General features: G+C 41.2%; 1 protein-coding gene across 1 annotated transcript; it reads left to right on the forward strand.

Annotated features, from left to right (window-relative positions):
- C2H7orf31 (chromosome 2 C7orf31 homolog) lies at positions 1-27,066 on the forward strand. The gene is given in 12 exon segments (XM_050890920.1): positions 1-25; positions 1,604-1,757; positions 7,378-7,554; positions 13,055-13,126; positions 19,044-19,072; positions 20,162-20,345; positions 22,568-22,627; positions 23,734-23,911; positions 24,096-24,182; positions 26,247-26,373; positions 26,630-26,668; positions 26,819-27,066. Coding segments are annotated over 11 exon segments (1,338 nt in total). The 5' UTR covers positions 1-25; positions 1,604-1,620.

Here is a 27,066-nt window from a genome sequence, read left to right on the forward strand (position 1 = left end):
ACAGTGCACTGCACTGAACAAGAAGGTAGGCCTCATTCATAGTTCTGCCCTATAGTTTCCTATTAACCTTTTCTTCTAAAGACGGAGCCAGTAGTACTTGAATCTGAGTCATCAGTAGAAGATTCCCATAGTGCTCATGTAGATACCACAGCAGACCACCCAACACTTTAGAAACTGCCAGCATGACAGAATTCATTTGAATTTTTTCGCTTGAACATGCTACATCAGCTTCTTTTCTTACAATACATATGGCCCAAACCCCCAAACGTCCTAGAAGAATAACATATTTCAAATATTTTCAAATTAGTTTCCTATTTTAATAAGGCAAAGCAAAATCTTTTGCATTTCACTGACACATGCCTGAGAAGAAGAGGGCTTGATCAGAATATCCTTTTTGTCAAAGCTTTGCCAAAGTCAGGATAGCAAACATATACCAGTGAGATGAATATATATTGCTCCTTTCTCCTTGAGACTCTCCTCAGACTCCTCTTGCCATTGTAAGATCCATAGCCAAAAGCTAGCAGACCATTAAGTGCACAGCAATGCAGAAGTGGCTTAAAGGTACAACTCAAAATATAATAAGGTAAAAAAAAGGCCTCTCAGCCTTCTCCATGTGATGAGCCATTGGTTTTTAGTCAAAGGGAGCCTTGTCACAGCTTGTGGAGAGCAGAGTGAATTCAGTGCTTCCCTTTGTACCTGGGAACTTCTACTAAACGTTATTACACACTCCTACTGGGCTTGTCATGGAGCAAACAGGCTCCTGAGCGCTTCCTCAGGAAAAATGAGGATTCTCCCAGAAGCAGGAGGGCACAGATACAAGGGAATGCTCTGCTGGCTCCTGCTGGACGGGGGAGGAAGCAGTAGTGATTCTTCATATACTTCATCTAAGAAGTTGCTCGTATTTTTTGAGAGAAGACTCTCAATGCTGTGAACCAGAGCTTCACTGGGTAGAAAGTACAAGTCCTGGTGCTTTTCTCTGGCACAACAGAGCAGCTTGGAACAAAGGCAACTTGTTCAGATATAAATGCCTGCATGGCGTTCTAGAGAGCAGAGGGGTTTATATTGACCTAACATAGCACCTCCCCTCACAAAGAGTTAATCAACCAGTGTTGACACACAACTTCACTCAAGTGAAAGGAGGACTAAAGCATTTCCCCTCAGCACAGAGGTAGAAAGACAAAAATCATGGCAATTAAGGAAAAAATTATTTTCTATGAAAAGTATCATGGGTTTAATATCATCCTTTTCAGAGTGGGACTGGAACTTTACAGTGAATCAAAATTCACCAAGTGAGACTTTCACAAGTGAGGCTCTCTGAGTCCAAGTCCAAACTTTCTCCTCCCATTACTTGAAAGTTTATTTCTAGCTTCTGTTCATCAGTAACACAAAGCAACAGTATCACACCTCTTCAATCATCTGCCTCTTTTTTTTGTTTTATTTTGTAACCTGGTACAAATAACCAGTAGCAGTAGTAAAACCAACCATTATTTCCTGTCAACACTTGCCAGAATTAGGCAGAACTCATCTATCTTTCCTCCTTAGCATCCTGATGCACTAACAAAACCTTTGATATTTGGTATTTTATCCCTGTATCTTCCCCTAGAAGCTCAAATACAAAACATGCTGCTGCTGCATGACCTGCCCCACTACTATAGAGAAATCGAGGGAACTGAAATCCTATCATCAAGAACCTTTGAGTCCAGTGAGGTACTAACACCACTTCAAATTCCTTCTCGTCCAACTGTCTCACAAGACACGTAAGAACAGAACTTGTAAAGGTAAATGATTCCGTTAAAAGTATTTGATATCCATTTACTGTTACCAAAAGTATTTTCTAATGGTTATGTTTTTCTGGCAAGACACATTTTTTTCTTTTTGTTTTAATGAAACAAAATGTTTTCTAATTTGTGCAATAGTCTGTCAGTTCCCTGGGAAGTATGTTGATTACAGCTGAAAAGAGGACTGCTAAAATACGTTATACTGTGGCTTTAGGGCTTAAAATCTCCTGAAATAATGTTCATTAAGAATAAAAACAACATGTATATTGTATTTCTAATTTGGAAAAAATGAGCATATTTCACAAACCAATCACCAACATTTATCATGTTATTCTTTGACCTACTCCTGTTTTGAACCTTTTTTTTTTTTTTCTAGATTACAGGTTGACCTAGAATTACTGAGATAAACTTTTAAAATTAAAATTTAAAATTACAGGAAGCCTGCATTTTGCTTTTGTAGTCATCAGTGTGTAATCAGGAAGTTTCAGGAATCAATGCATTTTTACTGTATTTTACAGGCCCAATTATACTGTTAGCTAGGGGGCAGGATATGGCAGAATTCCTGCAGTTTTTAAAGTTCTGGAAAGCTGACCCTCCATGCTGCTTAGTACTCATGACAAATTTTTTTTAATCTAAATTTCTATTTTTTACATACATAACAGAATATGTATGTATGTATTTTTACATACATCCAGAGTTAGCCTCAAGTCCTCCAGTGTTCTTTCACATGAGATTTTATCTCTTTTGTTAGCAAAATAAATTCTTAGTTTCCATCTTAATGACAGCCTTCTGGTTTACTACTACTGCTAACTTCTTCCGTTATTTGTAATGTCTCATATCCAACATCTGAATTCCAGTCAGAGTATTTTGATATTATTGGATTATCACATTTGTCAAACTGTGTCTTGATGCCTCCCACTTACATATCTTCCCTGAGGCAAGTTTTTGTTGTATTCCTTGCATTACAGGAATTTGGGTGAATTTCCATCTGAACTGTTTTAACTATTGACAGACTTGAAAGTTTACTGAATTATAGGCGTGATCTAAATTTTAGTGAATGTACAGGAAAGATTCACGTTGGCTACACAGGATACCCAGCAAAAGGAAAAATTAAGCTCAGAATGGGCTGTGATGTCAGGATCTGAACGCACCAGCAAAGCATCTTTCAGATGACAACTATGTTAGACCCAACTCTGAAACACAAACAAGAAATAAGCATGGCCAGGTCATAACATTTCTTTTCTCTGTGAATAGGAAAATCTGTATTGTAGCACAGGCAGTAAGCTACATTTTTCTACTAATGTAAACACACACTCACATGAACTCACCAATTTATACCTGAAAAGAAGGTGGCTGCATGTTTTACAATATCATACACATTTTTAAAATGGTACATTTTTTTCTAGTCACATAATTACAAGCAAATAAATAAATAGAACACAGTTGTTCTCAGCTTTTAAAAATAATGCATCCATGAATTTTATTACATTATCATCTTAGACTAAAGTATTTGTTACCAATATTTGCATTGATAAACAGCCCCCTGAATAACCAGAGGCATGTATGTGTATTTGTATAATGCTATGTTATATATATACATAAAGAAGGTACCCTAAGGATTTTACCCTATGATCAGATAGTCAGATTCAGCGTTGATATACTAAGATGATGTATATAGTTATTTATATGTTTATTGGGCAAGAGTTAATTAAAAAAAAGTTCAGTCATTCCCACCCCCCAAAAAAATTCACTGAATTCCCAATCAGTACGTTGCTCAGTGACTATGTCTACGTTGGCAAGTATTGTGGACTACAGGAGAAGATGTGTAGAGTGAAACAGTTGGTGCTGAGGATCTGAGGTCCAGAAAAAATGCATTTCAGGTGCTCTTTACTTTGGATTACCTCTAGTGTGATTCCAGGGACTGAGGGTCCATTTGTGGCTGTGGTGCCCTCCTGGTGCATTCCTGGAGCACATCTTCCAGTTAATTTCATCCAGAAGGAACCCAGTTCATGTACTCCAAGACGAAGGCACTGCAAAATAGAGACCACTGGGAGATTCATGTCAGAAGTGCACTCCTGATCCAAATTAAAATGCCAGTGTGAATGCACCCTATGTGAACTCATACAGAGGCAGGTCCTAATCCTATCCCTTTAAGAACTCTCTTTCCACAGACCTTCTGGAAGCTGTTGGCAACACACCCTCTCAGATGTGTTGGCTTCATGCACTGATCAAATCGGTTACTGGAGCCCTTCACAAGCTCACAATCTAAGACACTGTATTCATACACTCTGGTTTGAGCTCCCCACAACAAAACAAATTCGAAGGGAAAAATGTAACCTTTTAAAAATAAAGGAGGCGCTAGCGAACTGATGTTCTAATCCCAGAATGTTAGCTTTTTTTTTTTTTGTCAGAACAAAACAGCCAGAAAGCTGGAAGTTGGCTGTCAGAATTCAGAATAAATCTACAATTGTGGAAGTTAGAAATGGTAATAGTCTCTATTAAAGCATTGACTCTATTGCTGAGACTCTTAAGGATTGTTCATGATACACTCTTTAAAACTTTGTTCGCCCTAGCCCTCTTTTTATATTCTTTGGGCAGAGACTTTTCTTTTTCTGTCCTTGAGATCTTCAATATCACTGGATCAATATCAGCTATAAATGTTTCTTTGTGAGAAGGAGACTTGGAAACATTTTAAGCTTAACAAAGTCCTGTTTGGGGTGAATGGATCATCAGACCTTTCTGTGCAATGCTTCTCTTTTCTGTCTAAGATACAGTGGTGGTTCTGCAACTTAGTAACCTACAGATAGCAGTCAACAGGAATGATTTATGAATGTTTCCAGTCAGAGCTGGCTTAATGAATACAAACACCACAGCCATGCAGGTGACTTGGCATCCGCCTGCCTACTTTCAGAAAGGGGAAACAAGCCTGTAGACAGAACTTAAGAAATGGATGCTTCATTTCCTTCAGAAACTTAAAAACAGAAAAGCTTTCTGATAATCTGCAGCACATCAGATTCTTATTTTGGTTTATCGTACAATACAAACATATTACCCTTTGCACCCTGGCATAATGGATAAAGGAACAGCATCAGGCAGCAGCAGAGTGGTGCTGAACCACATGGAAGGAACTACATGATAGGAGGGCACTGTGCTACCAAGAGACCAGAGAGAACAAAACAACACAGCAGCACTGTCTGTGTCTTGTAGATCATGATCTCTCCCATAGATTTCCCTGAGATCTGTTTAGATATCTAGGACTCTGCCACAGTTTGAGTCTAAATGTGATCTGAGAAGAAGTTTTTGTAGCCATTATTTTTTCTTCCTTAAAAGCCTATACTCATAACGAAGGTCAGGATTGTAATGCTTATTGAAATGCTCATAGTCACATAATAACAAGACTATTTCCCCTCACATTTTAGGAGATGTGGGCTCAGGGATGTTATTCTACCTTTGAATCAATGTAAGATGAAGTCAGAATTAGGGGAACCTTACACCTGAAAAACACCATAAGCCTGAATCCAGATAGTACCTGCAGAGTGGCACTTTTTCCCAGTATAGCTTAATAAAAACCACCCTCTCCCTCCATCTCCAAAGTAATGATCAACACTAGCAAAGATTAATAACATCTCTGCTTAAACAAGGATTTCTTTAGCTGATGATACACCTCGCTCAATCAGGAATCACACATTCAGAAACCTAGAGTAACACCATACTTTGGAGCACAGGGCAGAGAAACCCAAGGTAACTGGGAGCGAGTTGGAATATCTGCATGATTCACCACAGCCTAAGCTGTGATAGCAGTGCAGTGGCTACACCACAGTCAACAAAGGCACTCCTACTGGTCTGCAGCCATGTCCAGCTGCTTCACTCATCAGTAAAGAAACACCCAACATCAGAAAAAGACGGTAGTACAGATGAGGTCTAGCTAAGGCAAGAATCGGGGCCACTCAGTGATGGAAGGGCTGACAACAAACACAGACATGGCTGCTGGTTCCCAACCCATTCACCTAAACATCACTCTCCCTGGTTTCATATGAACGAAGACAGCACACCAGTAAAACAACCCAAGGGTGAACATCCCCATCATACCACAACAGTTCATTACTTCCTTGATAAGGTTTTCAGAAAATCCTGGACAACTAAGTCAAATTTAAATCACTCACTTCGGCTCTTATAGAATCATAGAATATCTCAGGTCGGAAGGGACCCATAAAGATCATTGAGTCCAACTCCCTGCTCGTCTGTGCTGGTTTTGGCTGGGATAGAGTTAATTTTCTTCATAGCAACTAGTATGGGGCTATGTTTTGGATTTGTGCTGAAAACAGTGTTGATAACACAGGGATGTTTTTGTTACTGCTGACACAGAGTCAAGGCCTTTTCTGCTTCTCACACCACCCCACCAGCGAGTAGGCTGGGGGTGCACAAGAAGCTGGGAGGGGACACAGCTGGGACAGCTGACCCAAACAAGCCAAAGGGGTATTCCATACCATATGACATCATGCTCAGCATATAAAGCTGGGGGAAACAGAAGGAAGGGGGGGACATTTGGAGTGATGGCGTTTGTCTTCCCAAGTAAGCGTTATGCATGATGGAGCCCTGCTTTCCTGGAGATGGCTGAACACCTGCCTGCTGATGGGAAGTGGTGAATGAATTCCTTGTTTTGCTTTGCTTGCGTGCGCCGCTTTTGCTTTACCTATTAAACTGTCTTTATCTCAAGCGACGAGTTTTCTCACTTCTACTCTTCTGATTCTCTCCCCCATCCCATGGAGGGGGAGTGAGCAAGCGGCTGCGTGGTGCTTAGTTGCTGGCTGGGGTTAAACCACAACATCCTCACAGGACTTATATCTCCTTAATAAGGAGATGGTTGGTTGTGCATGTCTTCTCCTGACCAGAAAACTGCTGCCACCCAAAAGAACAGGAAGCTTTAAATTTTCTGTGAGCTTGGTGTCCATCTTTACAACACTGTAAACCAAAACTATGCGAGGTGAACATGCATCTAAACACATTGAACTCTTGATTTCAAATGACACAGATGTACAGAAATGTACTGAATATCCTCAGCCACTAGCACATCCATGTGAAGTGCCTGACACAGCTTGCATTCAGTGTGAAATACAGCTACTAAACAGTAACATTTCTCACCCCTCTCTAGAGATGGAGAGGGGAGATTTTCAAAGGCAAAAATAACAAATTCTGAAATCAGTGTGAATTACATGCTAAAGTTTCCATCTGTGCCATTGCATATATTCGCTGTCCATATGCCACTTACGTAGTGCTGAAGGGACAGTGCAGGTATCTACGTCCTGGCAGTTGAGACTGTTACACTGTCAGATGTGCATGCTGCATATATCTGTCACGTTCTTTCTTCCTCTCACTGATCAAAACATGATAGACTTGATTCAACCTTCATTAAACAATTGCCTATCACCATTGTACTTACTTCTCCTAGTGACAGTTCACCATAATAGCATTACCCAGAATAAGGCCGAGTAACTCAGAGCCAAGAAAATAAAGCCAAGTTGTCACTGTTTAAAAGATTTCAAGTGACCATCACTGTTGCTGCCATTAAAGGACATTTTGGGTTTTTTTTTTCTTTCAGATATGAAGAGTTCAGGGAATCCCTTCACTGCTGCAAGCTTCCCTGGGGAGCAGAAAGGGAGAAGGGAGGAGTTGCACTACCTGTACTGCCAGAAGACAACAGGGTAAAGGATAAGTCTCCATGTACATTTGTTAAAGGACATCAACCTTATGGTAGTGGTGCAGACCCTTGGCCAAGGTAGGCTAGACATATACTTCCCACAGTCAAAATGTTTAAGTAAGTGAAGTGTTTTTAACAAGAATAGCAACAGACAGCTAACAGGTTAGACAGCAATGTAGACTGAGATGTGCAAATATCTGCATTCCAAAAATGGGCAATTTAAGCTTCTACTCTTTTCACAATGCCCTAAATATTAATGTGGGAATATATTAGTACCCACAAATCTCCACACAGTGCTTTGCTGAAACACTTAAAGTTCCAAATTTCCATATTTATTTTTTGCCCATCATTTGATAATTACTTACTGTTGGCTGTTGTCCCAAACACTCTTCCTGACCTTAAAAACGTCAGTACTGGCCTAATTTACAGCATCCACAAATCCCATAGGCATAAACATGAAAAGTCGGTGCTCAGCTTTTTCAGAAAGCTGTTGTAAAAGAAGAGATCTGTCTAGCCAACATCTGAGGGGAAGAGCTCTGGGGTATGCTTTCTGAGTCAGGGCTCCTTCTCCTATCCTCTTACCACAACCAATTTCTTCTTCAGATTATATTGGGGTTGTGCCACTTCCACTGAAACCAGTTCCAAAACTTCTTGTTCATCATGATAGCATTAGTCAAAAAAAAAAGAAAAGGCTGACTAGCTGATACATAGATAGGCAAATGATGATGCCAAATCCCTGTTCAGACACTCAGGTAAGTTTCAAATCACCATTACTGACTTACAGGAAAGCTTTGGAGGCAGAACATGCTGCGGCTTAGGGCTAACTTGGAGAAGGTCAAGGATAGCCTTCAGCCCTGCAGGCTTCCCTGGAGAACAGGAATGGAAGATGCAGACTAGGCATCTGCATGGCTGTCCAAGGGTTAAAACACAACTCAAAGACTGGAAACATGCCTTCCTGTCCTTGCTGTCCTCTGCATTGTCATGAACTAGCCTCTCTGTAAAATGATCATAGAATCATAGAATATCTCAAGTTGGAAGGGACCCATAAGGATCATCGAGTCCAACTCCCTGCTCCTTGCAGGACTACCTAAAACTAAACCATATGACTAAAAGTGTTGTCCAGACGCTCCTTGAACTCTGACAGGCTTGGTGCCATGATCACTTCCTGGGGGAGCCTGTTCCAGTGACTGACCACCCTCTCAGTGAAGAACCTTTTCCTAATCTCCAAGCTGAACTTCCCCTGATGCAGCTTCATTCCATTTCCATGTGTCCTATCGCTGGTCACCAGAGAGAGGAGATCAGCACCTCCCCCTCCGCTGCCCCCCTTGAGGAAGTTGTAGACTGCAATGAGGCCACCCCTCAGCCTTCTCTTCTCCAACCTGAACAAACCAAGTGACCTCAGCCGCTCCTCGTAAGTCTTGCCCTCAAGACCTTTCACCATCTTGGTCACCCTCCTCTGGACACACTCTAATAGTTTGATGTCCTTCTCATATTGAGGCACCCAAAACTGCACACAGTACTCGAGGTGGGGCCACACCAGTGCAGTGTAGAGTGGGACAATCCCGTCCCTTGACTGGCTACCTATGCTGTGCTGGATGCACCCCAGGACACAGCTGGCCCTTTTGGCTGCCAGGGCACACTGTCGACTCATGTTCAACTTGCCATCAACCCAAACCCCAGATCTCTTTCTGCGGGGCTGCTCTCCAGCCTCTCGTCCCCCAATTTGTACATATAACCAGGATTACCCCATCCCAGGTGAGGAATCCAGCACTTGCTCTTGTTATATGATGCTGATGGGACTTCCATCCCAGGAGCATGGCAAGGTGCTGTGATCCCACAGTGACAGGATCAGTGCAAGAATGTATAATGAGCTTGAGACAAGAATTTTCATTGCTCTTGTGTTTTTCTTTTCTGAATATGCAATCCCTTGGATTATTTGTTGTTCAGGCACACTAGTGTAGAGCCCCTGATCCATCCAAGTGAATCCCACTCTGAAGAGAAAAAGAGGTCCAGAAACAAGCCTTCCCTTTTCCACAAGGTGGAAAATGCCTAGGTGGCATATAGTCTGTGTAGCTGCCTCTACATTCCTACGCTCACATTGCAAGCAAGCAAAAGTTTTGGCCAGCTCAGCTAGGTAGATGAGTCACAGTAACTACATGCCCATCTCAGAAAAACAAATTAGCAGTGAGAAAGGGAGAAGAGGTTTACAAGCTACGTCATAAACCCATGTTCATGACATCCGTTTGTTGTTTGTCTTGGGCAACTGTCGTGGTTTAACCCTAGCCGGCAACTAAGCACCACACAGCCGCTCACTCACTCCTCCCCAGTGGGATGGGGGAGAGAATCAGAAGAGTAGAAGTGAGAAAACTCGTGGGTTGAGATAAAGACAGTTTAATAGGTAAAGCAAAAGCTGCGCACACAAGCAAAGCAAAACAAGGAATTCATTCACCACTTCCCATCAGCAGGCAGGTGTTCAGCCATCTCCAGGAAAGCCGGGCTCCATCACGCGTCACGGTGACTTGGGAAGACAAACACCATCACTCTAAACGTCCCCCCTTCCTCCTTCTTCCCCCAGCTTTATATGCTGAGCATGATGTCATACGGTATGGAATATCCCTTTGGTCAGTTGGGGTCAGCTGTCCTGGCTGTGTCCCCTCCCAGCTTCTTGTGCACCCCCAGCCTACTCGCTGGTGGGGTGGTGTGAGAAGCAGAAAAGGTCTTGACTCTGTGTAAGCACTGCTCAGCAGTAACAAAAACATCCCTGTGTTATCAACACTGTTTTCAGCACAAATCCAAAACATAGCCCCATACTAGTTGCTATGAAGAAAATTAACTCTATTCCAGCCAAAACCAGCATAGCAACTCTCACAGTAAAGTGATACTGCAGAAGAGTTGTTCAGAGCATACCCAGGTACCCACAATCTTGATAGTGCTATTGTAGGGGCAAAACAGAGTAGCCTTTCCTCCACACTAAGTTTCTGTATTACACAGATTAGCTTCCAGGTAAGTAGCAGAGCTACAGTATCCCCAACAGCACCACCTTCACTGATCTCAATGTGACCTACCAGAGATACAGGCTAGAAATTAAGTAGAAACCTATTCTAGTGCAAACAATTATAGAGGAGAAAGCTGAAGTGGGCAAGATGCAACTGAAGTATTTTTGTGGCTGTGCCCCTGATAGCACTGGCACCAATTTCAGCAGGGGAAGTATGAGAAGCCTAAATAAATATGTTTATAATGCAGCTTGTAAATAAAACTTCAGGAAATATCCACAGTGAGAATTACTTGATTTTTATGGAGCAAGTACTGCTTTTTCATAAGAACCATACAAAAATACTTAAATAAAATCCCACAGTTAGGGTTGGTTTAAATACAACTTTCTAGTAAATAAGACATCATTAGATTATGCTGATATTGGTATTTTCTATATATGTGCAGGACTTTGGGCTGTGAAAGTATAGTACACAGGGCAAGCACCAGAGTCACAGACTCTGTGGTTCTAAAGCTAGTGGTAAGAGGGGTGTGTTTGCTTGTGTTTCATTTTCTAAATCATTCTGTCTGTGAAATTTTATGAGAAAAAAGTGAAGAATGTATTTTCCAGTGCACCTCTACATAACTAATCTGTAGCTTTTACACATGCTGGCAAATTTCCTATGTATAAAGCTACAGAACCCAAAGGAATTTTTGTTACATGAGAAACAAGGGGCAGGCAAAGCTGCCTTTAAGAGGAAAATGAAATTAAGTGATGCCCAGTGCTACCCAGCAGATGCCAGGGTGCAGGGAGAACAGCTCATGACAGCTGCTTCTTCCGAGCAATGAAGTCACAGCCACGTTCAGGTTGGAAGGGATCTCTGGAGATCACCTGGTCCTAACCCCCACCCACAGCCAGGCCCCCCTCCAAGTTACAACCAAACTACTACAACTACACACGCTCTTCTGAGTGGGAGAGGCAGTTTCTAATGCAAAAGTCATCCACCTCTTGATTCAAAGTAAGTCCAAGGAACATAAAGATGTCCTTCTACAGATACAACTATTGCCACTTTGCAGAGGCACTGCTCTAAAAGACTTCAAATGCAATGTATTACTTATTGAGCCATGCCACCCACATGCATCAAACACAGAAGTAGTGAAAAGTGCATCTTGACAAGCACAGTAGTTGAACTAGGCAAAAGCTAAGCATTTCCAGGTTAGCAGGTTTTCATTTTAATGCTGGAAAGAGAATTTGTGTCATGGCAATCCTACACAAGCATTGATCATCCCAAATCAGCATTCAGACCTCTTAAATCACTGAATTTGGCTCTAAAGTGAGGGTTGCTGCTCCATAGTAGCACCCTCCTGTGGCACAGTCTCTCATAAGGGATCACCCTCAGCATCGGCTGTCCTGTCAGAAGGGTGCATGGGACCTGGCCTCTGTGATGGAGATCAGGTACTACTGTGGTGTGACGGGGCTGAGAGGGGAGGAGGGGAGTCTCAGTGACTTTAGTTTAAGATGGAGGTGCTTAGCACTTCTGAACACACAGCCTTGCACAAGAGCTGGAAGGCTAAGTCTGACCATAGACACCCATGTTGCTCAACTGACAGCACCTGGGGCACAGAAGCACGCATTACACTGGACAGTGCTAATGTGGGAAAGTGCTTAAAAAGGAAAGAGAAGACAATAACCATTATGAACTTGTGGTTAGACCCAGAGTATTATGAGCAAATTCTTGTTGGACTGTGCTATAACCCTCAAGCCTTGGGAGCCCATTGAGCCAGCCATAAAAGTCAAACAAATCTCTTCTGATTCAGCATCATTTCTCTCCCTTTTTGCAGCCAACATCTCTTCTTCAGCCATGCAATTAAGGCCACCCATTCCTTTTAGCAACAGACACTTGATTAGATGCTTTGGGTGAAGCTCAGCTTTAGCAAGGCCATGTCAGAACTATAAGGCTATTTCTAATACCAGGAAAATATTACTGGTTATGGCTGATTTTTCTAACTGCATTTCCTTCATTTTGGCACTCCCGTTTGCTCTCTCTTCTGTTGTGTTTTGGTTCTTTTTTTACCTGATGTCCCATACTAACAACTGCTTTGTTTTCCGTTTTTTAAACTCAAAGACAGGTATGGTGCTGTCTTCTCTTCAGATTCTTTTCAGTGAAAAGCACCATGCAGTTTGGCTGGATTCTGGGAGCCCTTTGGCATCAGAAGGAGCTGAAAGTGATCCCCGTAATGTAGGAATAACTTAACTCCTTATAGGGTCAAAAGTTGGAACCTGGACCCATTCAAGGCATTCCCACAGCTCCTACTGAGTGTTAGGTGTGCACAGTGACGGGCTGTAAGGGCCAGGCTTTCAGAGGGGGAAATGCACAGCATTCTCAGGAACTTTGGATTCAAGCATGGGTGCTCAGCACCTCTCCAAATCCAGCCCTGCATGACTTAGATTTTTGAAACCCAGGATAGATTTCCACACTGGCAGCATTTATGAGTTTTGATATTAAGGGTTATCTGAGAAATCAAGACAAAAATATATCAATTTATTTGGATTTTTATAAGCAAATAGAGCATAAGCTTTATACATTTATGCTTTCTCTTTGCACAGAGGCCTTCCCACTGAGCAATACTATGATGTCACTCAGCTGAAAAAAAGTGATGTCTGTATGAATGATGAACTGTAAGTTTAAATTGTGCGTTAAACAGATTGTGAATTTAATGAATATAACAGCAAACTGAATATTCATTCCACTCTGGTGATCTTACGCACATATGATATGAAGTGCAGATATGATATGAAATCTGAAGGGCAATGCTCTGTAAAAAGGGATTAGCTAGTAACAAAGGAGAGCAAACACAGTTGGCAATGAAATTCAGAATACGGCATTGTGACACTTCAGTTCAGTATCTCTTCACAAGGGTCTCTGAGTTTGCTTTACAGATTGTCCATATTTATCAACTTGTAATACTAAAAAATATTACTGTTTCTAATAGTTAGAATCCAGATTAAACTGAAGTAACCATGACACCATGTGTATTTCAGTCCATTTTTCTGGTATATATATATATAGATGTATTTTTGGAGAAGGCTTGGCAAGGATTATTTTCCTCACTGCTGCTGTTCAAGAGATACCAGACTGAGTGAATTTGGATGCTGCTGGAGTTCTGCAATCCAACATTTTGCCACTTGATGGCACCAGCAAAACACTTAAATTTGATCACACTACCGAGATTTTAGATTAAGGTAATTTAAAGTGTAAATGTGAATTCTTCAAAAGCGGAAAATGAACAAGTTACACCTCTCATATTAGCATTGATAACTAGAGCATATTAGAAACCTGAGAATAATTCTGCGACGATTTCTCAGTTATCTTTATAGGGCTGTGAGGCGCATTGTTTGACCCCACCACTCTCCCTTTAACCTCCCTGCATGTAAGGTACTTGCTCCCCATTTTGTGTAAACTCAGACACTCTAGAAAAGCAGGAGAGCTAATTGTAGACAGGCCACAGAAGCTACACAAGGAAACCTGCAACCCTGCTCTTTGTAATCCACTGCTTTTTGCAGGCTTTTCTCTTTATTACCTCATTACAGCATGCAGAACAAGCATTAATAATAATTTTAAAATTAAAAACTGCCCTTTGCATGGGGTAGGAGGCCTGCTGTGTTTTCAGTAATTCCTAGGCTGGTCAACCTCAAATGCTTCCTCGTTAAGGATGCTCTGGGACCCATTCACTTCACAGCAAGAACGTTCCTTGTGCCAGCTCCTCACCAGAATGGATCATCCATGTACACAGGCTGAGGGAGAGATTGCGGCACCTTTCTGGGGATTTGCTTCCTTAAGAGGAAGCAACCAGGGACTGCTGGGACTCTATGCCCTTGTGCTAGCTGTATAAGGAGGAAGGAGGTTTTACACAAGAGTAGATCAAACTCTGCCCCTGTATGTACTGAAAAGTACATGACCTTGGACTCTGAATATTTGATCAACAGCACATTGATGTACTTTCTCCATTATTTTGCACTCACATTTCAACCTGAAACATGCAGGGTCTCTATGCTTCATCCTAGTTTGAGCATTTTCTTCTCCTATATGGTTGTATTTTCTCGGTCTTTGAAAGACTTTTAAACTGAAGGAAAGACTATATCCTTTAAAACAAAAAGTGAAACACACCAAAAAAAAAATCTTCCACATTCATAGTCCAAAGAGCAAATATTCCTCCTGCTGTCAGGGACTATTAAGTGGTGACAGCCACATGGAGCCTTTCCTGAAAAATACCCTCCGAGTGGTGCTCTGCAGGCCTACCTGGGAGCTATTAACACGCAGTTTATTTACCTTATAGCCTGTGAGGGCTCCTTTGAGCCATTACTGTCTTTTGTGGGAAATGAATTACCAGGCATTTGCAATAACTCTGTACACTTTCATGGGACAACTATGCCTTTGCCTTAAGTATGCACACTACGTATCCTCGTGCAGTTTTGCACTAGAATGAATCACTGCGCTTGTGCAGATGTGCTTTTGTAAGTAAGTGCATTAGCAGTGGGCCACACACATATGCCCTCCCAGTTAAATGTACTGGAGAAAAGTAGTTGCCTCCTCCCATCTAAAGGTGTAATGAGTTCACATCAAACAAGACTGCAAAATCCTGAAAGGCCTTGAAAAACACCCTTCAGCCATTGCCAAGAACCCTAGTTCTACACACACACACACTACATCAGGCTAGAGCATTTGCAGCTGTCCTTCCACAGACAAGTCACACCAATGAGGTTTTTGGTGGTTCAGTGACAGCACAGAATGAATGAAAACTGGCTTTTTTCCATGTGGGTTTTAATCTGCTTTCACTGTTTATCATGCCACACAGCACTGACATTCCTCTGGCTGTCCCCCAGCTCCTCGAACCCTGGTGGTTCGCTGACCTGCAGCTCCCTGACCAAGCAGGTTTTAAGGTTAGGCAAGGTAAGTGATTGCCTCCCTTTGCAAGAATAAAAGGCTGCAGAGAAAGCCAATTTACACATGTGAAACATTTTATTCTCTAGTCATAATTTCCTTCCTGTTAAAATTGGCAAGTGATACATCTTATTCTCTTAATAATTTACTGAGTACATGGGAAATTAATAAGAAAGAGCAGCAGAAAGTTCTCTGGCCTGATCTAGAAAAGAAGCTGAAGGTCTTGAGGCTCTCCACACTGCATCACTCTCAGGCCAACACCACACCTGAGGGAAGAAACAGCTCTTCAGAGGCTCCTACCATGTGTCAGAGAGTAGAAAAAATAGTGGGAAGTGGGAGTCCCTCATGAAGGTCACAGAGGTTCCAGTGTGTCTTTTATTATGATTACTGAACAAGTGCGTCTCTGCACTTAGTGCTCTGCACTACATCAGGAGGGAAGCTGCAGAACTACTGCAGGTGAAGCCAGTGTCTCCATAAGGATATGCTGTCTCACATGAAACTTGGTTTATGCCTATTTTATCAAAAAGTGTTTGAAGAGTGCCCACAGTGCACTCATTGCTAGGAAAATGGGATGGTGTCCATCTGGACCGCTCCCTGGATTTGTTCTGGGGCTTTCCAAACTGGGAGCATAAGCCCCTCCAGCTTGAGTTTGACTTCATTTCAAGAGACTGATAGACTCCATATCCTCTGTGGACTGAACATAAAGGGGCAGATAGCATAATACTGAGCAACTGTTTCTTGTGTGATACTGGCAGACTCCAGCAAAAGTCTACTAGAACTCCAGTGAAAGCATCTCAGTGCCCAGTTTGGAAAAGCTGCTATTCTTGTCTTTCTTTCCAGCCAGAGCTCTGTCTTTCTATACTGCCATCCATTCTGGGTGGCTTCAGGCTTGATTACACAGTTTGAGTTTTAAAAATATAAGGAACACTCTAAACAACTGTCGACCTTTGAAAATGCAAAGCTTTGCTGGCTGTTACAACCTGAGCTCACAAAGCTTCTCTAAAACATTGTAGAGTCAGGAAAATGCATGTTCATCCTTATTTTATTGCTGCCTTAAGTTTAGATGTTATAATGAAAAGTACTCTACAAAGGTACTTAAGTAGTTCTGCCATGCCAGAGCACAAAGCAGACTGACTCTCCTTATTTATGCATTGTATCAGGAATATGTCCAATGAATGAAATGAAGAATGTAACAATTCACATTGTAATACCATGTGAATGGAAATGGAAATTGAAAATACTTTAGTATTTCTTTTCAATTCACATGGTGTTGCAATTGTAATATCGTAACACCATGTGAATTGAAAAGAAACACTAAGAAGTATTCTCCCTCATGTCTACAGTACCAGTAGACATACAGCACCAGTTCTAACTGTAGAAATGGAAAATCAATTAGAAGTATCTGTGGAATAAACTTCTAAAGATTGCTATTCTGTAAGTATGGCTATTTCTGTAAAAGCTTTCCGTTTTCAAGACAGACACAAAGTCTGAATCAGAGTCCCAGCTCGTTATAAATGTAACAATATACAAATGGTTGTCAGAACCCAACACTTTAAGTCTTGTTATCTTTGTAGCATCACATATTAAAAGTAGATCTTTTGTTCGGCTCAGTTGAGGCATGAGTTATGCTGGCACAGTAATTTGTGAGATATCACACCTCATGTTGATTGCACTGAGTCCCATAGCATGACAGCACAGTCTTCACAATGAAATGCATGACTTCTGTATGTTGTATCAACGTGTGAACAAAATTGATCTGGCACTTGAAGTTTATCTTCAAAACACCCATGTCAGCATGGAAAGAAATAAGCACAGGACTGTATTTAAATGCTTTGAGCAAGGGGTCATATTTCCTCTTAGTAACTGTGCAAGACCTATTTTTATGGAGACTAATTCAATGATGGAGTGGCAAACTTGCAGCTCTTGAGTCACAGGTGACTTGAAGAGAGTTTGGGTGCAGCTCCCATGCCACAGCTATGTCATTAACCAGGCTACTGAGTAATCCCCAGCTGTGGGAGGAAGAGAGTTCCCACAGGAACTGCTAAGGCTGAAATGATGGAGTCCCCGTGGGGCCTATTAACATCCCACACGGCTCTGTCCTCAAACTGAGCAAGGGGAGGAGCCCGGAGAAGTTATCACCTCTCCTGCTTGGGAATGAATCTGGGACATCCCTCTCCTCACTGAGAAAAACAAGGGGTTTTAGCAATATGAAGATTTTGGTATATGGCTCGTAGAATCAAGAAACTTTGTGTGATCACTGTACAAATAATAAAGCTTTAACAAAGACTCATCAGACAACCTCTCCTACCCATATACAGTAAAGATCCTTTCGAGCAAGACCTGGTGTCATGGTTTAACCCCAGCCAGCAACTAAGCACCACGCAGCTGCTCACCCCTCCCCCCTCCCAGTGGGATGGGGAGGAGGAGAGGAAAAAAAGTAAAACTTGTGGGTTGAGATAAGAACAGTTTAATAACTAAAGTAAAATAAAATATAATACTAACAATAATAATAAAATAAAAATATAATAATAATTGTAATGAAAAGGAATATAACAAAAAAAAAAGAGGAAAAAACCCAAGAAAAGACAAGTGATGCACAATGCAATTGCTCACCACCCACTGACCAATGCCTGAGCAGCGATCCTGGCCAACTGCCCCTCGTTTATATACTGGGCATGACATTCTGTGGTATGGAATACCCCTTTGGCTAGTTTGGCTCAGCTGTCCTGGCTGTGCTCCCTCCCAGCTTCTTGTACACCTGCTTGCTGGCAGAGCATGGGAAACTGAAAAGTCCTCAACTTAGGATAAGCGCTACTTAGCAACAACTAAAACATCAGAGTGTTATCAACAGTATTCTCACACTAAATCCAAAACACAGCACTGTACCAGCTGCTAAGAAGAGAATTAACTCTATCCCAGCCAAAACCAGGACAGCTGGTCAGTATGCCTTTCTCATGAAATACATGAGATTTTGGAGCTCCAGGTGAACCACTTAGATTAGTCCAGTAATACTTAATTTGAGGCATTTTTTAATTTTTTTTCATTATACCACAAAGAACCACTAAGCAAATTAATTATTTTTTTAACCTTACATATTTTTCTGACTTGGCAAAATTGCCAAGAGACTCTTAGCTAGACTCAGTGACGAAATTCTTGCCCTTTAAAGTTAGTGTTTTCTTTTGATTGCTTTTTTTTTAATTTATTTGAAGCACCAAATAAGTCTCCATGGTAAAATATAAATAATTTATCAGCATGGAATGAATAAGTATTTTCTCTGCAAGTATAAACAGGACATGTTTTTTGTTTTGCATTAGTGATAAAAGGATTTATTTTTACTAATAGCACATGCCATTGTTAATTAATATAGAGCTTATTACACAAAAGTGAAAAGAGACTAGATTTTTTTCCTCACTCCTTTTAAAAAGACATTCTGCACATCACTTGTTCCCGGTGTCTTTTCAGTCTTTGGCACCTGGCAACACAAAACATTCCTCATGTAATAAGTGGTATCAGTAAGAATATTGTCTGCACTGCTTACAAATTGATTTGTCCCTAATGTATATTGATTGTACTGATTCAGATAAAGTGTGGGAGGTGCAAATGAACGTGGGCCACTTCAGGTAACTTATTTATTACTTTTCTTCTCTAATATAGGCTTCGTAAACCACCAGACAGTTCGACTAAGTACATTTCACCTATATTATATCTTATCTTTCCTTAATGAAATAAAGAGGCAAGTTGTTCCTCTTACAGCCATAACTGCACATTGCAGGTTCCTTGGCAGTAAGCAGCAGCAACGCTACTAGGCAAAAAACCTCTCTCTCGAACGAAGCATGTAATGATAAGTTTAGCAGGTTAGCAGTGTTTGCCTAGCACACCCACTCTCCTAACAAATACTGATCTTGCTGACTTGCCTGTGGGCTAACTGGGTTTTCCTGGCTGTGTTGTTCATGGCCTTTTTACCTAATGTGAATTAAAGTGTTTGGGAGCATCTACCAAGCACAGCTAAGGGATCTAGAGTATGTATAAAGCAGACTTATGAGAGAGAAGCCTCAGAAAAGCCCAGCTTGGTAAGACATCGCATTATGTCATGATGCGCAGTGTCAGGAATGGAATGAATTTGGCTCCTGTATAAGGCTGTGACTTTGCTTTATACAGCAACTGGGGAAAGGTGTTTGCTCTCAGTAAGCTGCTGTATGCAGTTGTGGTAAAGTTTAGAAAAATCCAAAGAGGGTGTCTCTCTTACCGCAATAAACCGCTGCTTTCATTTTCCTCAGAAGATTTCAGGATTCCCCTGATTTTGATAAGTTTTTAAATTATTCTATCATGAAAAACTGAAAGCTGAAAACAACAGCACTCCATGAAATCCCAGTTCTCAGTATCCCATAAAACTCTCCAGTTTAGCTTTATCCTCCTTCCTCCCAGAAATAAATGTCTTCTTAGAGGCAAATTTTGATTTCACAAGCACAAACTCAGTTACTATTAATTGGAGCTGTGCAAGAATCGGAAGTCAACATTTTCCTTCCCTTAAACCACATAAAAGTAAATGTGAATTGGTGTGACTGATTATGTACAAAAGCTGCAAGGGAATCATCATTGTGAATTCTTTGCAGGGTGCAAGCAAGAGGGGATTAAAGAACTAAGATACTGCCTTTCTGATTCTCACATCTCTCCCAGTTCTTGCAAAGTGTTACATTTAATGCTAAAACTCTGTGAAATGCAAAATAAGGAAATTTTGTTTCTTTCTGTCCTTCTTCCTGAGAACTCAAACCAACCACTGTGCCTGCCATTTCCCACCTCTCATCCCTACGAGACATACATCTCTAGGTACACCATGTTCCCAAACTTCAGATCACCTGAGGATCAAGACAGCGGGACCGATGCAAGCAGTCATCAGCCTTTCCATCCCAATAGCCCTACCAAGGCTTTTGATGTGGTTGTTCTGAGGAAGACAGCACTCTGTTGGTTTACCATTTATTCTCAAAACTTAGAAACACTACTGAAGTCATGACTTTTCTACTGAAGCTTAACAGAGCCAGAATCTGAATATATCAGTGGTCAAGCTAAGCATCTTGGCTTAAATTAGAGCTTTATGTGCTGATAGTTGCAGTCTCCATGGAGGATACCTCAGCACTGAGAATGATGAATAAACCCGACTCGTGAACACCTTGTAGCCTCAGAAGCCAACAGAGCTATTAACATAGCTGCTAATCCCCACAAAAGCAAGACGGATCATTTTTTAGTGTATCTGAGATCTTCTGTCAGACAAATAATACTTCACAGTCCAAAACAGTGGAAAGGAAAGGAAAAAAATGCATCAGTGGGATCAAAAACTAGCAATTTTGGGGCCAAAGTCATGCCTGCCATACCTTTGCTAAGGACAACAGAGGTACCCCTGAAATGAGAGCTGAATGATTTAAAAGATTTTATCATTACACAGATGGTAGAACAAGGTCCAGGGAGAAAAAGCAACTCTTCTTATCCCTTATGAAGACTGAGATGAAGCCCTAGACATTCATTATTTACAGAACACCATGTAAGCCATCCTGAGGTGTTTGTTTGTTTTTAATCCCAGCAGCATTTTGCCCTGAGAGTGTTTTCCATAATATACTGGAGGAAAAGGGCATGAAATTTTTGTTCTTATTCTGCTTTTCCCTGGAGGCATTCTACTACATTGGGATTTTGACAGGTACTTCATTTTGGAAGACTTTAAAGATCACGAACTGATGAGGAGTCCTTGGCAGCTGCTGACCACACCGGGTTATGGGGAATTTGGGACAGGAGAAAGCCAGCACCTCTGTGGGCCATGGCAGTGCTTGCCAGGAAGGGTTTGGCAATAACTGTGTGAAACAGAAAAAGCGTACACTGGCATGGATAAGAAGCTTTTCAGCAGAGTAAAAGCTGATAATGTTAAGTAGGAGGTCAATTTGCATTAATTAGCTGCCATTCCCAGTCATTGGCACAGTGCTGTAAAGTTATGTATATAATTGGGTACACGAGCCATTTTTAGTGGAGTATTTGTCCATCCAAACCCAAAATCCTTCCACAGAATGTGTAATGCTAGGAGCAGTTATTTTTAGTCAGTTTTCATTGATCATTGGTCAATTTAAGAAACACTAACCATGCGTGGAGGTGGGCTTACAAAGCCTATTTTTGCACAACAGGAGGATCATTGGAGGCCAAGACCTATTTCCAGCAAAGCTTAGCAGGTTCAGAATTACTAGCTAAGGGGCCAGCTACCACTGGCACTTAGAAAATACTTTAACTTCATTTGCTGTTCCCTCCATACACCTTGACTTCCTCTAAGATCAGATCATTTCTCAGTGACTGAAGGAGAAATCTCTGGTTAAGTACCGATAACCCAGACCACACTCAGGTGACTTTTACCACTGGAAGGTTGTATTTAAAAGCTTTGTGCCTTTTCTACATCTCACCTTTACAAAACTCAGAGTAGCTATTATGTAGTTAATGCTGACAGCATCATTGTGAGGTGAATAGGGAAACTGAGGCAGAAAGACTGGAAAGAAAAAGCAGTGATAGAACCAAGGTTGGAAATTAAGCTCTTTAAAGCATGCACTGCAGTTTCATTTTTGTAAGACATCTAGTAGCACTCAGTTATTCCTCTGATGGTGACATTATGAGTACAGAGCCAGCTTCACAATTCATGAAGCTTTATTGTTTGTTGTTGCTGTTTGTAAAAATCATGCATAGAAAATGCAGTGAGAATCTTCCCTTCTGGTATGTGAATCCATCCAGAGCTCCTGCAATTGGCCATGGGCAGACAGCCTTCTGCAGAGGCAGCTTTATCTGGTGTAAGATCCAGCCCTCAGCTGCTTGTCACCACCCCTCTGCCTGAGACAACTAGCCTTGCAGATCTGGTGGTGCAGATAATCACATTGAGCACTTCCAAAAAGACAGCTGGGTTAACTTATGCTGATTAAATGGGTGATCTGATCTAACCTTGCCGATTTTGTACCAAAAGAGTGAAGATGAGTTCTGTCTGCAGATCCATGAGGTCAGTCTCCCATGGTAGAAGAAACATTAGCAGCAGCTCACAGAACCTCTTCCACCAGCACAGCTGTCTGTACAGTGAGCATATGTCTACAGCTTAAAATGCAGATCCATCTGTCATTCTGATCAGTGGTGTTCCATTAGAACATGTTAAATATTTCCCCTGTAGGTAATCCGTATAGGCATGAAGTTGTCAGTATTCCCTCTGACTCCCAGAAGAAGGCTGTGCATACAGAAAAGAGCAAAATGCTTTTTTTTTTCTTTTTTTTTAATCAAACTTCTCTGCATCTCTTTCATGGGAGACATTTCTAGACTGAGAGCTCCTGTACTGTTCCAAACACTTGCAGGCCATGAATTAAGCATCACGCATACAAACAGTGAAAAGGTTTAGAGACAGTTTTCAACACCTCAGCAATGTATAAACAAGATCAGAAGCTAGCAGGCTGTCCTAAAGTCCTTTAAGTACTAACTAGCTCTCGTAGGACCTAGCCAAGTAGCTCTGGAGATAAGAACAAGAAGAAGCAATAATAGCTGCTGACCATACATCTGGGGGAGGGCAGGGGTGGGAGGGCTTGATTCAGAAGCCCAGATTACGCTCTGCAGCCCTTCAAAGAAATGGGTTTGGGCAGCAGTAGATCTTTGCTCCTCCTTACCTCTCCACAAGTCCTGCCAACATACTGACAGGCTGGTGTCACTATTTCCATGTCTTCAAGAAAACAGACGTCCACTTTGTGGATGGTCTTTGCCTTCCCCAGTGTAATGATGAAGACTGGGCTGGTCCATAAAACTGAAGAGTGAATTTATTCATGAATGATCACATTTCTACTATTCTTCAGCTTGGATAAACACTAGTTCTCTTCCCAGAGGGATGTAGCCTGAAGTTTGATGACAGATACAGGTCGTGAATAGTGTAGGAAAAAATAGCAGTGAACAAAGAAAGATACAGCCTTTGTAGACACGTAGTCTTACAGAGGTGGCAAGGGAAACAATAAGCGGCAGTCCATTTTAAGGCAGTCTATGATTGTGACTACAAAAGAAAGCTTATATAGCATGTAATGTTCTGTCTAGGTGTGGCTACCGTGGAGAACTTGATTCCAAGTTATTTGAATTTAGTTCAGCTGAATTATCTACCTGTTGAAGCTTCCACTTCAGTAATAATACTGTACTGAATACATTTTTCCACCGCATTTTTACTTTTGTTAGCATTTACTAAACAGATAATTGGAGGAGGGGAGGGTGACGCGACACATGTTATTTCAAACCTTTAAAATAGTCTTTTCCATCCAGCACACATATTTGGTTTATACCTTACCTATTTCTTCTTATCCTTCAGCTTCCTAATTGCTGAAGAAAAGGGTCAAATATACGATCCAAATCCATCAAAGATAGTGGCCCCCAACTCCACTTTTGAAGAGCTAGAACATAACCTCTCTCCAAGAACAACCAATATGTTACGAAACACTGAAAGAGCTCTGGGGATCACAACATACCGTCAGGACTTCGCAGGTAAGCATTTTTTGTTAAATTAATTTACTTGGGATAGCAACGAAAGACCATAAAGTGTTAGCTCCCACATTTCTCAAATTCATTTTTTGTCATTTAGTAACAAAGGCCACACAAACTGTAAATTATCTGAGGTTTTTCAGGGGGACTGTGCATTAATTTTTATTTTCCTAACCAATAAAAATGTGTGACAATAAAATATGTCTCCTTATCCTAGATAACTATTACATGAAAGCAGTTGGCACATTAACTGGAGAACTAGGTGAAGACGTGGAACTAGCAAGTACTGCATTTACTAAGAATCTTGTGCTTCCACCACAAGTAATACTGGCAAGAGTATTACCAGATTCAGCTAGCAGAATTAAGCCTTCCCTTTGATAATACTCAAGCGCAGGGCAAGGCTTACTCTAAAACAGAGGCAAAAGTTCAGTATACTAAATCAGTCCTGACACAGCTGGTTGACAGAACTTCTGTAATGGATTAATGACTTGTTCAGGGTTTGCAGGGAGGAAAGTTATTGTGCTTATCTGCTTATTTTTTATCTTATCATTTAAAGTTGCCACCAACACGACAGCAATTCAAATGACCTTTTGCCTTGAGAAGTATGAGTAACAATCTCCATAAAATGAGTTGACAGCTCTCGCGAATGGTACAGCACTGCAGAGACTGAAACATATTGGCTAGATGTTCAGCTGGTGTTAATCAGGACAACCCCACTGAACTCATCAACTTACTGTCTTTATTGCACATTGTGTATTTGCTAAGTGACCTATTACCATTGCAGACTATTGCCTCCTTATTAACTACACCAGTTTAAGTTTGGCAGAATTTCTATGATTCATCCTCGTCCATTTACGTGAGTGATTTGCCTTTCTTCCTTAAGGGTGCATCAGTAACATTATCAGATTCTATTTTAATGCAAAGATTTACTCTAAAGAATGTATAAAACTATATTGGAAAACTCCATGTTTATTGTTTTCAACAATTTTTATATTCTTTGTGGCCTGTATAAAAGTGAAAAGATACTATTTGTATTAAATGCTACTCATGCAAATGAAGCATAACATGGTATATAAGCATAACAAATCAAGTTGAGCTGCATTTTGCTAATGCATCATTACTTGTAATGGCTTAAGCCGTTCAGTGATACCTACACATTGTCATACAGAGTACATACACAGGTCTAATTGATTGTAACTGACTAAGCAATTCTGCAGGTAAAACAGAAGGAATGGATTCCTGCTCTGCTGGCTTTACAGCACTTCCGAGTTCAAACTGCACAGACACACAAGAAGCAGGGCAACTAAGTAAGATGCTGTCATTTTCTTAGTTGTAGTCCAAAAATGGCCCTGGATAAAAAGTCCCCAAATTGTCCTGCTTTTTTTCTATTGGATTAAAAAAAAAAAAAAAATCCGAGTAAGGAAATCCCTTGTGAAATGGCATTTACAAGTTTCTGATAATTGAATCCCTGTATCTGAAATGGAAAAGCTATCTAGCTTTTTCTCCAGTGTGATGAAGAAACAAATGTTTCACTTTATGATGATGAACACTTTAAAGAACACTTTCAACAGCTTGTCTCTGGAAATGAAAATCCAAACTAGCAGCTTATATTAATTCAAAACTGAGCAGTTTTATTGCCCTCTGGCTTCCAAAGTGTGATAGGCAGAGGCCTTACCCTGGGCTGTGCTGATTTATCTGAACAACATTATTCCACTTAAAGCATACATACATTAAATATCAAACACTCAGATTGTTCACCACACTAACTGCTGAAGTCCATTCTTTGGCTACAGGACTCAAATGTACTTTATGTTTGAACAGTTCCTATACAATGCGGCTTTGACTCTGCACCAGTATCTGAAGCCTCAACAGTACAAATGATTAATACACGGTAATAGTATTCAAGCAGTGGATCAAACTGCAGTTGAGAAAGCTAAAAAGCCACATGCCAGTGAGCATCCTCAGTCCCATTTGCAACAGTTCCTTAAAGAAGTTAAAAACACACTAATGCAAGTCACCATTTATACTATCATATTGCTTATGAGACCACAAATGGAAGACAGATGCTTATAGAAGAAAGAAGAAAGCACAAGACATCTATACCCATTTATATCTTATGCATGTGGGTGGAGCAGAATATTTTCTTTTCCGAAGCATAAAGACTATCTCTAAGCTCCCTATGTGGCAGGGCAGTAACGAATGTCTGGGCTGCTTCCCTTTGCCTGGGAGACCCCTAACTGAGCCATTTTACTAGTCTCAGGCAATGGTCTGCTAAAATAAGCAGTCCCTGCTAAAATAAGATACTTAGTTGACAGTGTAAATCCTGCTACTTCCTCCGCACAGGAAGAAACATTTCTGCCTAGTCTCTCACAAGTGAGACCTCTTGAAGGGCGCACTGCTTGTTTACTTCAAGGCCAATGACCCCATGAATCAATTCTGCAAGAATAGTACTCCTCCAGTGTTCAGATGCCTCCGCCTTTATGCATGGTTCCTACTGTCGTAGCCGGCTACTCAGGCACAATGCTGAGTAAAATAAAAACAGTGGCCAGTCTAGGTCAGCACCGTAAAGTGACAGAAAGCACAGATCAGAAATGGGATGTGAGCCAAGAGCAGGCCACTCTGTCTCAGACATGCTACCAGACAGTTCATTATCTGGGTACAAGGCTGCCAATAAACGAACTTCACTGACACATTGAAAACAGAAGCATTGTACAGGGGGCAACCTTCAGGAAGGCCTGAACTTGAATCCCTTCCAAAATCTGCATGTTCCCTTTCTTACAAAGACTTCAAGCCCAGACATTTGGATCAACATACAGTATGGGAAAACCCAGTTAGTCTAAGTAAGCCAGGCTTACCACTGGATGTAAAGAGTGAGGAAAGTAGAATTTTGTTGCACAAGCTTTGGCATCAAGAAGCATGTCAGCCTGCATGGAGACCAGAGGATGGGCCACGAGAGACAGCAGTGCCTGAATAGATCCCTAGCTGTGAGGTTCCTCAGCACCAGACAACACTGCTGGAGCTGCAGCATTCCTTCTCTAAGACAGCAGCACAAAAACATTTTCATGATTCAATAAAAGGAGAGACAAAAGACCTCAGAGATAAAATTACTGAGGGAAAGAGACACAAATTCTATGGTTTCAATGCTTTTTATTTCTTTAACTGA

This window comes from Gymnogyps californianus, chromosome 2 (assembly GCF_018139145.2).
Source record: "Gymnogyps californianus isolate 813 chromosome 2, ASM1813914v2, whole genome shotgun sequence".
Taxonomy (NCBI): Eukaryota; Metazoa; Chordata; class Aves; order Accipitriformes; family Cathartidae; genus Gymnogyps; species Gymnogyps californianus.